Source organism: Rhynchophorus ferrugineus, unplaced genomic scaffold, assembly GCF_030347505.1.
Source record: "Rhynchophorus ferrugineus isolate W39M unplaced genomic scaffold, kcgeb_rfMv2 rfM10, whole genome shotgun sequence".
NCBI classification, from domain to species: Eukaryota; Metazoa; Arthropoda; class Insecta; order Coleoptera; family Curculionidae; genus Rhynchophorus; species Rhynchophorus ferrugineus.
The window spans coordinates 1730749-1746826 of record NW_027472589.1 but is presented as its reverse complement, the minus strand read 5'-3'; the positions used below and the strand labels follow the sequence as shown (position 1 = coordinate 1746826).

Here is a 16078-nt window from a genome sequence, read left to right as displayed (position 1 = left end):
TTTTCCTAATATTATGAGACCAGAAAGCTTAGTACTATGTTGTTCAACAAATTTATGAAGTACCAACAAAGAGTTTCTAAGAACCAAGAACCAGAAACCAAAGTATTATGTTTTAATTAAATATAGGAACCATGAAATTATTATTGGATACAAATATTCACTAAAATCGGCCAATTAAAGTACGAATTGTTGCAATATGTGGTTTATTTCCTAGATTTAGCACCATTTGACTTCTGGTTCTGACTTTTTCTGATACTTTAAAAATTCGTTAGTGGAAAACGATTTTCACTATCGATGACAGACAGTAATGATAAGAATAGAGGATTGTAAAATATATCTGGTGACTTTTTTTTTCTCTAAAATAGCACGAACAACCGTTACCATTAGTTAAATTGTGTCAAGCACCTGTTGTATAAAGCTCATATAAATCTTAGTTAGTTAGCTGAAGAAGTTTTTGTGAGTTTTAGCTCTAAGATTCTCCAATTTTGTACAAGAATCTTAAAGAAAACTGATAATAAACGTACAATAACTCTATTCAATCAAAACCATATTATAATTAATCATTCATCAACAACTGCTCGTTGATCGAGCAACTAATATTAAGCTTATGGTCTACGAATCTTGTTTCTATGCAGAGATATATACAGTGTTTTCTATAGGACAATTGGGTTTTCAAAATATTTTGGAATAAAAAATTTGTAGTACATAATTTATACATTAAAATGTTGATAATTTTAACAGATTTTATTTTTTTGTATAAAATAGTCGACCATAGAGAGAAAAAATCTAATACCAAAACACCAGTTTGGGTTTATTAACAAGCATTCAACAATTGACCAGGTCCACAGAATAACAGATGTTATTGAAAAAGCCTACGAAAGTAAAAAAGTATGCTCAGCTATATTCTTAGATGTAGCACACGCCTTCGATAAGGTTTGACATGAAGGCCTTGTTCATTAACTACAGAAAATGCTACCAAAACAACACACCGAACTACTGAAATCGTACATTATAACCAGAATGTTTGGAGTCAAACAAGAAGAAGCTTACTTTACAATAAAAGAAGCTAAAGCAGCTGTACCACAAGGAAGTGTACTGGGACCAATGCTTTATCTACTTTATTTGATTTGAACAAGCACCAATAACATTAAATAATACTATCATTTGATATAGCAACAACGCTAAATATCTCGGAAAGAATCTTGATTATATATCTTGATATAAAGAAGAAAAGAAAAGAACTGGTATTGAAATATAGGAAAATGTATTGGCTAGTTGGAAGAAAATCACAATGGTCAGTACATAATAAATTGTTATTATATAAGCAAATACTGAAACCTATATATACCATACCATACGGAGTTAAATTATGGGGATGTTCTGCAAAGAGTAACATAAATAAAATACGAATTTTTCAGAACAAAGTCTTGAGAGGTATTGTGGGCGCACCCAAATACTATAGGACTGATTACCTACATGGAAACCTTCAGATACCCACAGTCAGTCAAGAAATCAAGAGAATTGCAAGGGGGCATGAAGAAAGACTCTATTCTCATGAGAATATTGAAGTATTGCAACTTTTGGATACCACCAGAACAGGACACACACTCAAAAGAATCGAACCATCTGATCTAGTGTGGTGTTGTATAGTGAGGTGTATATAATAGAAAATACAGCAGTGATTGCAGTATTTCACCAGAGACTGAGGTAGGGCCGATGAGTCCTCCTAGTTATACCAAAATTTAAGTTATCATAAAGACAAATTGTAGGTTAGTCGGAAACGACTAGTAACAATGTAATAATTAAATAATAAAAAAAAGTATAAAATAGTCCCCAAATATTTTATACTGTGTAACAAAATTTGAAAATCCCAAAGAGGATTTTCATAAAGATAATATTGTTAAGAATTCAGAATGCCCTTTGTTTAGGATAATGAATATCGACAAATAAACTAGAATATGACAGTTGAAACTATTGCCATTATATAAGTTGATAACTATTCATGTTCATAACCTATACATGATAGTTATACAAGATCAATGCATTATACTGTTAATTAATGAACAAATATAACTTAACACTCTTTTTTTCTCTAGGTGTTGAAGCTCAAGAAGTCGGTGGATGTCGATATCCAGGATCCCCCGCCCATTCCCGGGTGGTATTCTCTGATGACAGTCTCGGTTCTGGAACGGTAGCCACGTATTCCTGCGAAAGAGGCTTCGAACTGTTGGGACCCTCCAGGCGTGTGTGCGAAAACACCGTCTGGTTACCAGAAGGCATTCCGTTCTGTGGTAAGCGATTTTTCTGCATTATTCGTTGGGAATTTTCGGTGTCGTTCGGAATTCGACGTCGCAGAAGTGAAAGTTTTAGCGGGACTAGAAACATCTCTTTCGGTAAATTAAGTACCAACCGTCTCGTGCCGAATTAAATGATGTTTCGTGACTTCTATAGCTTGAAAAAGATTCAAATTTAGTTGTAATCATTGGTTAAACTAGTTTAACGTCAGCTGAAGTACGCCATACTTTTTTCACTTAAGTCAAAACTATTAGAAACATTCTGAAAATAATTGAAATATAGCTTTCCAAGTTAACTGTAATTTTGCTCATAACTTATTATATTTTACCAAATTTTGTATTCAAAACTTTACAAACAGAAAAAAACAAATCAAGCAATCCTCCAATTTTTCGATACCGTTTTTGTAGTACGATTTGTCCTTTGCTTCAAAATAGGCCTCAGTTTCGTTTAATCACCTCTTCATTCAACGAAAATTTCTTTCCAGCGAGTATTCTTTTGAGATATGGGAACAGGAAATTGTCACTGGGGGCCATATCTGGAGAATACGATGGATTAGGAAGCAATTCGAAACCCAATTCATGGATTTTTAACACGGTGGATTGTCTGGGTGAAGCAGCACTTAACGCTGTAATATATATAATGTTGATGGTCCTTCCTTTTTCAAGGTAGTCAATGAAAATTATTCCATGCGCATCCCAAAATACAGACGCCATAACCTTGCCAACGGACTGTTGCGCTTTCCGACGCTTTGGAGCGGGTTCATCGTGTGGAGACCACTCGGAAGACTGTCTATTGGACTTCGGAGTGAAATAATGTACCCATGATCACAATCTATTGTCACATATCGACGCAAAAACTCGGGTTTATTACGCTTGATCATCTTCAAACACTGCTCCGAATCATCAATTCGTCGTTGCTTTTGGTCAAAAGTGAGCTCGCGCAGCACCCAGTTTGCACAGAGCTTTTTCATACACAAATATTCGTGAATGATATTTAGGGGTTGAATTCTAAATAAGACCTGTTTGATTTATATGTTTTTGTTTAACTATGACATAAAAGGATATGTGTGAACTTAGCTAAACATTGTTAACTAAAAAATAAAACTCCGACTGGACAGCTAGTGAAAGTAACGTTTTTTTCTTCATATTTTTGTTCAGAAATCATTGATAAATTGGCACAAAAATATTAATATCATTAAAGCGTTTGAAAATTATGAGAATATATGTGAAACTAGCGTTACATCCATTCAGTATAAGAGAGTTTAGTGAGTTTTTTGCCTTTCTAGGGTTTTTAAATAACTAGTGTATTAAAGAAACACAATAGTTTAATATAAAGTAAGAATAACGGTCAAGAAACGCAACTCTATATGCCGCAAAAGATTATTTATTTAAAAATCACAATGAAAGGTCATAATATCATCTTGCTGATAAAAAAGAAACATTCAAATGACTTCAAATAATCTACCAAAAAAAAAGCGGAAACCTTGATATGGTCAATATTATTGTTTAAAATAATATATTAGATATCATTTTCATTATCAGAGTATATTGAGGTACTAACAAACAAGTAATCGATTAAAATCCGTACTAATCTTTTCGCATCAACCTGGTATCGGGCTGTTACCTCTTCTGACCCACTTCCAGCGCATTCCGTTACAGTCGCGACGTTTTTGATCTGTTTAATCGCCGACTGAACAAACATACATCAGCGGAGAAGAGCAGCAATAAGCAAAAAAAACACATTTTCAAGAAGTGAAATTTGTGACCCAACCCATGGGCACAAGTTACCAGGAACCGATTGTTTGTCATTTGTTGATCCCCGTCATCGACGACGATGACTTATTCATGATGAATATGAAAAGAGACGAGAAAAACTCGAATTTTTCGAATAATTAGCTTACGTTGCTGGATTTTATGACTTAACTGACTAGATGGACTATTCTTTGAAGAAACTATTAATTTTATGATTAAATTAAATTAAATTAAATTAAATTAATTAAACAATCAGTAATGTTTATATTTAACAAGAAAGGTAGTTGCACCTGTAGTTTTAATTTTAATTCATACCATTTCGTTAATGAAATTAAACTTTTGTGTTACGTTCAATTATTTGAATGAAAATCAATTACTTCTCTCTCTAAATCGAAAAACTATACATTAAGTGACTCAAAGTAATCGCAGAGGACAGAAGTATTATTCCAGGCCATCAATTTGGCTTCCGTGATAAACACGGAACGACAGAACAAATACATTGATTAGTCACCCAAATTAACAAAAACTGAAACGATAAAAATATTGCTCCGTTGCATTTCTCGATATTTCTCAGGCCTTCGACAAGGTGTGGCACACTGAACTGCATGTTAAATTGAAAAAGCTTTTGTCCCATACGCACTTTCAACTATTGAAATCATACCTCACAGACAGACATTTTATTGTCAAACGGGGTGACGAATACACTGACCTCCAATATATTCGGCTGTTCCGCAGGGCAGTGTTCTTGGCCCATTGTTATTTTTATCGTATACAACTAACCCACCGACCTCAAGAAACACTACTGTTGCAATATGTGCTGAGGATACAGCGGTTTTATCATCACACGAGGATCTAATATAAGCCACAAGAAACCTCCAAATTTCATCTTAACATAGTCGAAATGTGGCTGAAAACGTGGTGTATCAAAGCATATGAGACAAAATCTACCCATGTGACATTCACCCTTTGTGGAAGAACATGTCTTTCAGTAAAATTGAATAATCATGAACTTTCGCAAGCAGAAATAACTGAGAATGCATTTCGATCGACGTTTGACATGGAAAAAACTTATACTGAAAAAACGCAAACAGCTTGGGCTTAAACTAAACCAAATGTATTAGCCGATAGGGCATAAACCTAAATTATCATTAGATAACAAGGTTTTGATGTGTAATTCAATACCATTTGGACCTATGGTATGGAACTATGGGGTACTATTAGTAAATCTAATATAGATATCCTCCAGAGTTTCCGAAGTGTTGCGAGTCATCGTCTATGCCCCATATTACGTGTCCAATAAACTGATTCAGCGCGATATCCGCATAGATCCCATAACGAGTGTGATTCGGAGTGTTATTGCGAAGTACTCTGAAAGACTATTAGTGCATAGACTCAAACGCAAACTACCATACAAACTAATTAATCGACACATAGAGTGAGATTTAATAATCTCTAGAATAAGCTGGAATAGTTTTTAGAATAAGTTAGGATAGGCCTTAAAACAGGTTAGAATAGTATCTAGAATAAGATTTAGATTATAAGTTGTACAGCAGATCACTTACTGACGTGATATTCTACATTCCAGGATGGTTATATTATATAACCGAAATCATATAATAATACTTATTGCCCACGTAGAGATTGTTGACGTTCTAGGAGATTAAAAAAAAGAAATTACTTCTCTCTCTGGCCATTCCCCATTAATTTAAGTATTTAAGTAAACCAATGATACTATTTAACATTGACTTTCATCATGCGCCATCATCAAATAATTGTTGATTGTGAGTTGAATCGATACTTATTGTGTATTTATTCAGTCTAGTGTTCAAGATATTTCCTTGTTTTCAAAATAGGCATCAACTTCACCAGTTTGTTCTTTATTTGAGTCAGACTTCTTTTCTTGGAGCATCCTTTTGACGGATGTAAAGATCTAATAGACACAGGGGCTTAGATCTGAACTATACATTACATTCTTCTGTCTCACTATAGCTTTTGAACTCAGAGCCAGATTGTTATGAAATGTTGACACCTGTTGATTGAAGGTTGGGACTATTAGGTTACCTTTAGGAAAATTAGACAAGGGCTTCGTTTATATGGTATATTATTGATATTCATTTGACGTCAGTTCTACAGCAAAGTGTAGTTTGTTTTTGAATATAGAATGTTGAGCTCATCAGAAATCTTTGGTCAATTGTTATTGTTAAATTGTGTACAAGTATTGCCCATCACTAGTCAATACTTTTATCCATATTCTATTTCAGAAAAATCATACATGAATTGTGAAACCACTTTGTCTGCTTCCCCTTCTGCTTGTATTGCGACCAATACATATTTTAAAACCAATAATGGACTCCAGAGCATAAAATACCATTAACAACAGCAATCTGTGAGCTTCCAGCTTCTTTAATTATGTTTAGTGATGTTTTGTGACTCTTAGTTCGAAATTTTATTCTCAGTAAAATAACATAATGACCAATATAAAAGGATATTAACAGTAAAGCACTAAATCCTTAAAATATTCAAATGAGTCCTAATCCTAATCCTAATAATACGAATAAAACCCTCGAAATTAACTTTCAACATCACTGCTTAACGTTCAGAGTCATTTTTTTTTGGAGATTAAAAAAACAGTTCATAATGTTTGTGCCGGTAAAATGACATAATAAGTATTAAAGCCTATAAATTAGAAAATAATGTTTAAAACCCTCTAGTATCTAAATTATTTGTAAAGATCGTTAATTGCCATCAATATAATCCGAAATGCCTCCAGCTGTCATATTAATTACCGAACTAACAGCATATTTAATAAACAGTTTGAGGAAATTAATTACTTTGTCACTTATTTTTTTTTATTAAATACTTAAATTTTAACTATATAAATCAAATTAGTTTCTGCAAGTACTTAAAAGTCGTAATAAAAGATAACGCTTTATATTGTTTTACCGTTAAATTAAAATTTTTCGAGAAAAATAAGATTGTATTCGACAATGTTTTCCTAAGTTTGTAAGAAAATATTTACATTTGGACTTATTACATATTTTAACTGACTATACGTCTTTGAACATTGTGCAGCTTGCTTTTGCATCATCACTGTCACTCTATTAATTTATTCAAATTAACAGAGTGACGTAAATGAGTGAAAAGCCATTTGGCTTCATTCTCTTTGGTTCTTGTCAGATTGGTATTATCCATTTAACCTTTAACCAACTCTTTTAACATTCAGTTTATTATTCGTACAAAAATTAGTTTAATTACAAAGCTGTTAATGTGTTAATGCAATAAGATTAATTAATTAAGATTAACATTTTTGTATTAAATTTTTATATAAATTATAATAACATTTTTGATTACATTATTTCTATATTAATATTAGTAAATGTATTAATAGTTATTTTTTATTTTTATAAAAGCATTTCTTTAAATTTCACTGAAAACTGTACTAATGTTGTGCTACAGGAATTAAGAACACTTTTACTGTTAAAAAATTCTATTGTTCAACACAGATTCTTTACCATCAGACAATGGAAATCATAAACAATGTGTGTCTACATCGAATGAACGCTTCCATCATCGATGCAGTATTGTTCGAGCTTGTTAAAGATGATCGACCATTGTCATGGTAAAAAATCACGCTGGGGGTCCCATCTTCACCATTTTCGAGTGATTCATCACTATATATCTGTTAAAAAAAAACATTGGAATAGCATTTTGTATTAAACAGACACCAATGATGTTTAACAGTTTCCAATAAACAATCTAGAGAAAAAGTAGAGTTTTGGGAAAAAGGCGAGACGGCTATTCATCGAGAAATGAAAGTTTTCGACAGAGATTAAATATAGAAAGTGATCTAATTGCTAATAAAATCGTTTCAAGCTCATTATACCAACGTTCGCTGCTGTTGCCGGTCATGGGAAAATCAGAATTACTTGTCGCTCTTTTACAGTCGGTTGGAGATGTTTTATTCGAGCATTGGTCAGCAGGAATGGTCGTCAACCTACCCTGTACATTGCTCTCTTAATTTTATATCGATATCATTCAGTGAACATTTGAATAGAGATCCTTAAACAATAGTCTTCACTTTATCCTGTTTCTTTCTTCTTGCTCTTTTGTTTTTCTTGTCATGTTAAGACATCAAATGTTAAATAAGGATAGATTTGGAGACCACTGGTTCCTGGAGTTTTATTTTTGATCTTGGTACCATTATATAAATTGTCCTCAATCTTTTTCACATATGGTGAGTCCATTTATAATCAGTCTTAATAAATATTTGCCAAAAAGAAATATAAATCTCAATATAAATGTGTTATAATTTCAAAACTAAGGGTTATATAAAGAAACTATTCTACCACTTGATTTACGGTAAGATTCTTCATAATCTCCATGATTTTCATTAACCTGTAATTATTTGAATAGAAGTGATAGTAGAAAATATAAAAATAGTAAAAATTGGCTAATTTTCACGACTATGTTATGTGGAAAAAGGTTTACCTTTGAGATAAAAATAAGTATATATATATTTTGAGGCAAAAAAGGCAACAATCTACGTCAAATTACTTTAGAATTATTTTATAAATTCTTAAGATATGTGATAACAACAGAAATCCAATAATTTTTCGAAAATATATTTTTCATCGTATATTATTGAAACTAAAGGAACATTTGATTCAAGCTCATAAAATTCTCTATAATAAATACTTTCAATATTCATTAACATACGATTATATGGAGGGAAATGGTAACAAAAAATTCAAAATGGCAAAAAATATTTACGACTGTATAAATAGACATTACCTAATTTTTTAGCTTTCGTATAAAGATAAAACTCTCAAAATATATGTATTTTGAGGTTAAACAAACGAAAATCCATATTAAATTAGTTCAGAATTTATAATATTTAGGATAACTGATATAAACAGAAATCTGCTCATAAAAAAAATGCATATTTCATTGTATATTTTAAAAAATAAAGACGGTATAAAAATTATTAATATATTGGAAATTCAATATACCAAAAGTTTCTAACTTTTTAAATAGTAATGTTTACTAATCTGGGGTCACTCGAAAGGAAATTATAGCAAAAAAATTAAATTATTCTTATGAATAATAATAAATAATAAATAATAATGATAATCGTTCGACAATAAACTAATTAAGCAAAACGTCAGCAGAGAAGTGTTGAAGTTTGTTTTGATTTTATGTGGATTTATTGTAGTATTTCAGTGTAAAATTTGATTTTGCCATGTTGCCAGTTCTTGTAAATTAAACATATGTTTAAAGAAATTAACATATTAAAATATGTTTTTTTGAATTCATAAATTAACCTAGGATTCCCTTTAAATTCTTTAAGGAAAGCTCAATTTCATCTACTATCTTCAGGTCTAGTCATTTTTGTCCTCTATTTCTCGTTATACGAGCTGAACCGTTCGAGCGAAACTCAACCACAACTGAACATATTTGTAGGTTACGTTTATACTCCAATATAAACAAAAAACACCATCATTAGAAGGTACGGAGACTGTACCGCATATCTGAATATCGAAGAAAGTGTAACGCGCTTGTTATATAAAATTATTCGATTCAAAACGAGCGCTGATGCGGATATTAGGCCACTTCGCGATACTAAAACGTTAATCCGCACGAGAACAATGCAAAACAACGACACATATAGTTTCCCAGGCGAGTCAAATTCGAATCAATTACCCGAACCAGGTTGTATCGGGAAAATCACCGACGGCCAATCGCGCAACCTCGTGCGTTGCGTAACGCTGCGGATCCGAATAGAAGAGAAAAAAACGGTTATATCGTGGCCAAGATTCGAGAAAAGGGGGAAGAAGGAGCGAGCGAAGATGAGGCCGAGAGAAAAATCAGCTGCCGTTAATCAGCGTTAAGTGTTTACAATGATCCTTAATCGACCTCGACAGCAGGGGGCCGATATCGTGGCAGTGGAATGACGGATGAAAGAATTCCAAGACTTCGGAGCCTTGCGCGTACATTCTCTGATATAACGAGAGGAATACTCGAAACATAAAATTGAAAATAACCCCTTGAACATAAATATTCGGATACATGTCCCAAAATCATTTACTACCATACTCACCAGACCTCTCTCCCTCTGACCATCACTTAATAGTGTCAATAGAGCTTAATTTATTCGAATATCTGAAACATAAAATTCCAAAAAACCCGTAGAACATAAATATTTGAGTAAATATCCCAAAATCATTTACCACCATACTCACCAGACCTCGCTCTCTCTGACCAACACTTAATAGTGTTAATAGAGCTTAATTTATTCGAATATGTGAAACATAAAATCGTAAACAACCCCTAAAACATACATATTTGGATACATATCCCAAAATCATTTACCATCGTACTCACCAGACCTCTCTCCTTCTGACCATCACTTAATAGTGTTAATAGAGCTTAATTTAGTCAAATATGCGAAACATGAAATTGTAAACAACCCCTAGAACATACATATTTGGATACGTGTCCCAAAATCATTTACCACCATATTAAGCAGACTTCGCTCCCTCTGACTATCAGTTGATAGTGGTAATAGGACTTCATTTAGTCGAAAAACACAAGGAAAGATAGGTATTAAATTTTTTTGAGTTTGATTTTTAATATCTTCATCGATATTTTGATTGAAGAATGCATTTGTTTACCAAAAACAATAAAAATGCTCTGTTCCAATGTTTCGATGAGTTGTTCTTTGTTTATGTTATTTTGTTGTTAGGAATATAATGTTTATAAATAAAAATAAATAATATCTCTAACACGAATAATATGGGTTTGCAGTAGCTGCTATATAAGCTGTATGAGTATCCTCATTTGGTTTCTCAGGACGTCAGGATTTTTTGAAATGTATTTCAGATCCCATCTAGCACAGTGGCGTCTTTTCACAGATTAATAAAAAGGAAGCATTAAAACAGTTCTTATGTGGATAAGGAGGGAGGTTTTTATAATTGAAAAAACTTGAAATTGGTTCTTTGGAAATTGATATATGTGATGAAGACTATGGTTGCCAGGTGTGCAGCGATTTTGATCCTTCTACATTTTCTAAAGCGATTAAATACCCTTTTTTTGTATCAGTGGGATAGCAGAGACCGAATAAATCCCTGGCACAAAAATAGTTGGTCGCTGAGGAAGCTTAAAGTTAGTAAAAAGAATATCCTCCAAGAAACATTGGTCCCTCCACATAAAGCTCTTTTACCACCGTAATTTTGTAAAATAACTTCCCAAAGATGGATATCGCTTCAAATACGTAATTTCAAAGTTTCCCGATCTCGCAGAATCAAAAAAGAAGGAAGGTGTTTCCATTCACAAAGAAGGTTGGATTGCTTTTAAGGAGGTCATAGAGAAATTTTCAGGCAATCATAAAGACCTCAAATGTAAACAAATCGTTAAAAGAATGCTAAAAGTATTGCAAGCTTTAATGAGCAGAAATTGGGCAGATGTGAGTGAAGACCAAAGTGAACAATTTTACCAGGATCTTAAAGAGATGGAGAAAAAAATAAGAGAATGTAGTGGGAAAAGAAAAGGTTTTGGTGTGTGCTGTTGAACGCATATTAGATACAAAATATGTAACGTTGATAGTTTGCAAATAAAATAATAATTTTCAAGTCATTCTATTTTATTATAATGTATTAACTCGTTTATTTGAGACAAAAACGAAGTCATTTTCGAGTTTAACACATCCAAAAAACATGAAGATTAAGTAACAAAACATTATAATTTTGAAGGGTGACTTTATACGTTCACAATTATTTACACCACATAAATATTCCATTCCAAATATTTTATTAATTAAATAAAAACTTACCGGGTTATTTCGCAACTAAAAATAATTAACAGGCTACTGTTTAACAGGAGCATTATTGAATTTAATTAATTCTAATTGATTACGTTATTGTATTAATTAAACTGAACATCGTCAGCTTATTTCATCACCATTCATTTGCATTTTTTAATAAGTAAAATAAACCAGTAAAATAGTAAGTCAATTTTAATGGATTTGCTTTTGTTTTGGACCTGTCTGTAACTAGATTCAGGTCATAAAAATGACACACTCTGTATAGTAATGGTGATCTGATATGAGAAAGATGACTTTGATGTTTTACAATTGTGATTATTTTTATATAAATGATGAAAAACGTCGATAGTAACTAAAATACATCAGAGATAATGGATGGAGATATTTCTAAAACGACATTCATGTCAATTACTAGATGAAGTCGTCTAATTTGTCCAATAAATATTGATCATATAATAACCTTCAAAGATTTAGATAAACCCTATATAATTAAAAGGCGAGTAAAGCTATCCAAACGCTGAAATAAATAGGAACATTAACGAATTTAATTTGCTTTACATGGATAACATTGAAATATAAAAATAATTTGGAGTAAGGAAACAAGAGAAGAAGAATGTTGAATCCAATTGGAACAAAGTAGTGAACATTATAAGACATTTGAGTGTAGAAATGAAAGAGAACAATGACCAAAGAAATAAATAAATCAAAATATTTAAGGGGAACGAAAAAAAAAATTAGTGCTCAAACATATCTAGATTAAGAAACTGGAGATATTAGGGCAATTTTAAAATTCTTGCAAATAGAAATTGCAAGAACTACAAAGGAAGAAGTAGAGAAAACATTAAGAAAAGTGGTAGAGGAAATAGGAATAAACAAGGAGAAGACAAAAAGGAGGAGAAGATCATGAACAAGTAGAGGAAGAAAGTGAACACAGCGAAAATAACTACATAACTACAAGCAAAAATAGTAAAGGCAATGACAATAAAACGTTGTAGACTATTACTAATAAAAAATGATAAAATACACATTAAAGAAAATATAAAAATATAAAAACTAAATAATAAAATGAAAATGAAATAAAGGAGCAAGAATACTAATAGAAATGTTAACAGAGAACCAGCAGTTTAATAACGCAAGAAAGCAAGAAACTGAAATGAAAATGAACAAAGTCAAGTACAGAGAAAAAAAAAGAAAATTATTAATAATTAAACAAAATTTATACCAGTATTGTGAACATATTTTCATTTTAGTTGTCTTCATATTATATAAATGCAATCTTCTGATCTAACAGTACAGCAACCAATCTGGTCTGGGTTTAACCATCTTCAGTTATTCCTGTTTGCGGAATTGATTATACCATCCATCAGGCATAGTTTTAGCTGTTAATTTTCAACGAGCAACAGTTGTAACATTTAATAACGACCATCTGTCGCCAGATAATTTTTTCTTTCGCTTAAACATTTTGTTGGTCGACCGTCTCTACTACTTCAATAATAAACGCGAAATATCTGAAGATAATGATAGATCAAGTTAGTCATGTTACCCAATACCGAGCAGGTTTGGCCTTGACCTTCGTACCTATGTGGTACGTCCACGGACATGTTAATAAAAGAAAGCATTAAGAGTCCCAATACTTGAGACTCAGTATTGTTTATATGAAATATGTTTATAACTATTGTTTAAAGTTTTTAACAGTTGAGATTATCATAAATGTATTGTTCATCAACACGAATATTGCTTCCGGTAGAATATAATGTAGAGAATATAGGTTTAATCGTTTAGATTTTGGTGATTGATAAGAACCCTTAAAGGAGGGATGTCTTTAGATGGCGTATCAATCTGGGTCGTCTGTCGTATTGATAACGTTGATATTAGTACAAATCACAATACCATTAAGAACCGATGGTCTATGTGTAGATTGATGCGTTTTCATCACGGAACGGACTATACATAAGAGGTCAAGTGTAAAATCTCCGGCATGATACATAGATGGCGCTATTAGAATTAAATCCATATATTTTTTAATTAGCCCTAACCCTCAAAAGATCCGCGTCTAAATTTGACACCTGTCGGATTATTAGTTAGTGAATTATAGCATTTTGAGTGAAGCAACTTTTGTTATCGGGAAAAGAATGGATAAAAAGGAATTTCGTGTGTTGATAAAATATTGCTTTTTGAACGGAAAAATACAGTTGAAACAAAAACTTGGCTTGATGCCGAGTTTCGTGACACTGCACCAGGAAAATCAACCATCACGGATTGGTATGCTAAGTTTATACGTGGAGAAATGTGCACCAAAGACGGTGAACGCAGTGGACGCACAAAGAGGTTGTTAGCGACGAAAACATTAAAAAAATCCACAAAATGATTTTGAATGACCGTAAATTGAAATTGAATGAAATAGCAGACACTCTAAAGATATCAACTGAACGTGTACATCATATCATCCACGAATATTTGGGTATGAGAAAGCTCTGTACAAAGAAGGTGCCGCGCGAGCTCACTTTTGACCAAAAAGAACGACGAGTTGATGATTCGGAGCAGTGATTGAAGATGATCAAGCGTAATAAACCCGAGTTTTTGCATCGATATGTGACAATGGATGAAACATGGCTCTATCATTTCACTCCATAGTCCCACAGACAGCTCCAAAACGTGGGAAAACGCAAGAGTCGGCTGGCAAGGTTATGGCGCCTGTATTTTAGGATGCGTATGGAATAATTTTCATTGATTACTTTGAAAAAGGAAGGACCATCAACAACGACTATTACATAGCGTTATTGGACCGTTTGAAGGACGAAATCGCCGAAAAACGGCAGCATTTTAAGAAAAAGAAAGTGCTGCTTCACCAAGACAATGCACAGTGTTACATATCAATGAAAATGATGGCCAAAATCCATGAACTGGGCTTCGAATTGCTTCCTCATGCACCGTATTCTTCAGATCTCAATAAAATGCTCGCTGGGAAGAAATTTTCGTCGAATGAAGAAGTGATTGCCGAAAGTGAGGCTTATTTTGAAGCAAAGGGCAAATCGTAATACAAAAATGGTATAGAAAAGTTGGAGGGTCGCTATAATCAGTGTATCGCTCCGCGCGGGAATTATGTTGAATAAAAAAAGCTAATTTTGCTAAAAAAATCTGTTTTACTATGGTAGGCCGGGGACTTTTCAATTGATCTGTTATAGTATAGTATAATTAAATAGCGTGGGTATTTTCAGAACAATGCAAGAATTGTTGTCATTACGTTGATATCACTCAGGTTTCGTTTGAAATTGAAATAATTTATAGGGGTTCAACAACTTTCTCCTCAGTTCCGGATATTATTTCCTGTTTTAGCTAGAAAAATCGCTTTAGAAAGTTTCAAGTACGCTTAATTATATATCGTAACTGTTAATGTGGTGAGATTTTCATTTAGATGCTTATTACGCGTTTAAAAGATTTGAATATTTAAAATATGATTATAGATCACAATTCTGTGAATTCGTTGATAAACATCCATATCCTTGACGTTAGGAAGAGCTTGCTGAATCAGCCAATAAGCCTAAAGATTCGTTTGAATATTGAAGAAATATTTCCTCAGCAAACATTTTTGTCGTCATTAAATTGCTGAAGCTTTAAGGTACTGCGACAGGTGAGATCATCTACTATCATTCTATTCTTTATATTCAATATTTTATTTAATATTATCTGAGTTGCTTCTGTACTTTTACTTGTCTTCAAAGATATAGAAGATTAATGTAATGTTTCCTTGAAATCTCCTGCAAGTTTGATGTGACAATCATTGTACCAACATTCCAAACATTTCTGCGATGATTTTTCAATGACCTAGGATTTCAACACATGTGCAATGATCATTTTATAGTGTAATGAGCTATTCCTTTAGCTGGTAGCAATATTGCTCCTATTTTAGACGATTTATAGTAAGATACTATGTTATTTTCGCATTCGGGGTTAATGAAAACCGTAAGTTGTAAATAATAACCTTTAGTATGCCAGAAAATAAATGGAATTTTGTCTATAAAGCAAATCAACATGGTATACTTTGAGATCATTATCTTTATTCAAAAGGTAAAATGTTTTGTAATTTTTTCCACATTTTCCACATATATAGTCGTGAAAATTTGGGATTTTTTGGTATTTTCAGACTTTTTTCTGTCAACTCCGTTCAAATAAATTCAAGTTAATGAAAATTACAGGAATTATGAATAATTTA

At 32.4% G+C, this 16078-nt stretch overlaps 1 protein-coding gene across 2 annotated transcripts in view; it reads left to right on the top strand.

Annotated features, from left to right (window-relative positions):
* The window catches only part of LOC143204348 (uncharacterized), a 40296-nt gene that overhangs the window by 6543 nt on the left and 17675 nt on the right, over window positions 1-16078 (top strand). For both annotated transcript variants that reach the window (XM_076416930.1, XM_076416931.1), the window contains exon 2: window positions 2097-2291. In XM_076416930.1, coding sequence (XP_076273045.1) covers window positions 2097-2291 — 195 coding nt within the window. The remainder of the gene's footprint in view (window positions 1-2096; window positions 2292-16078) is intronic.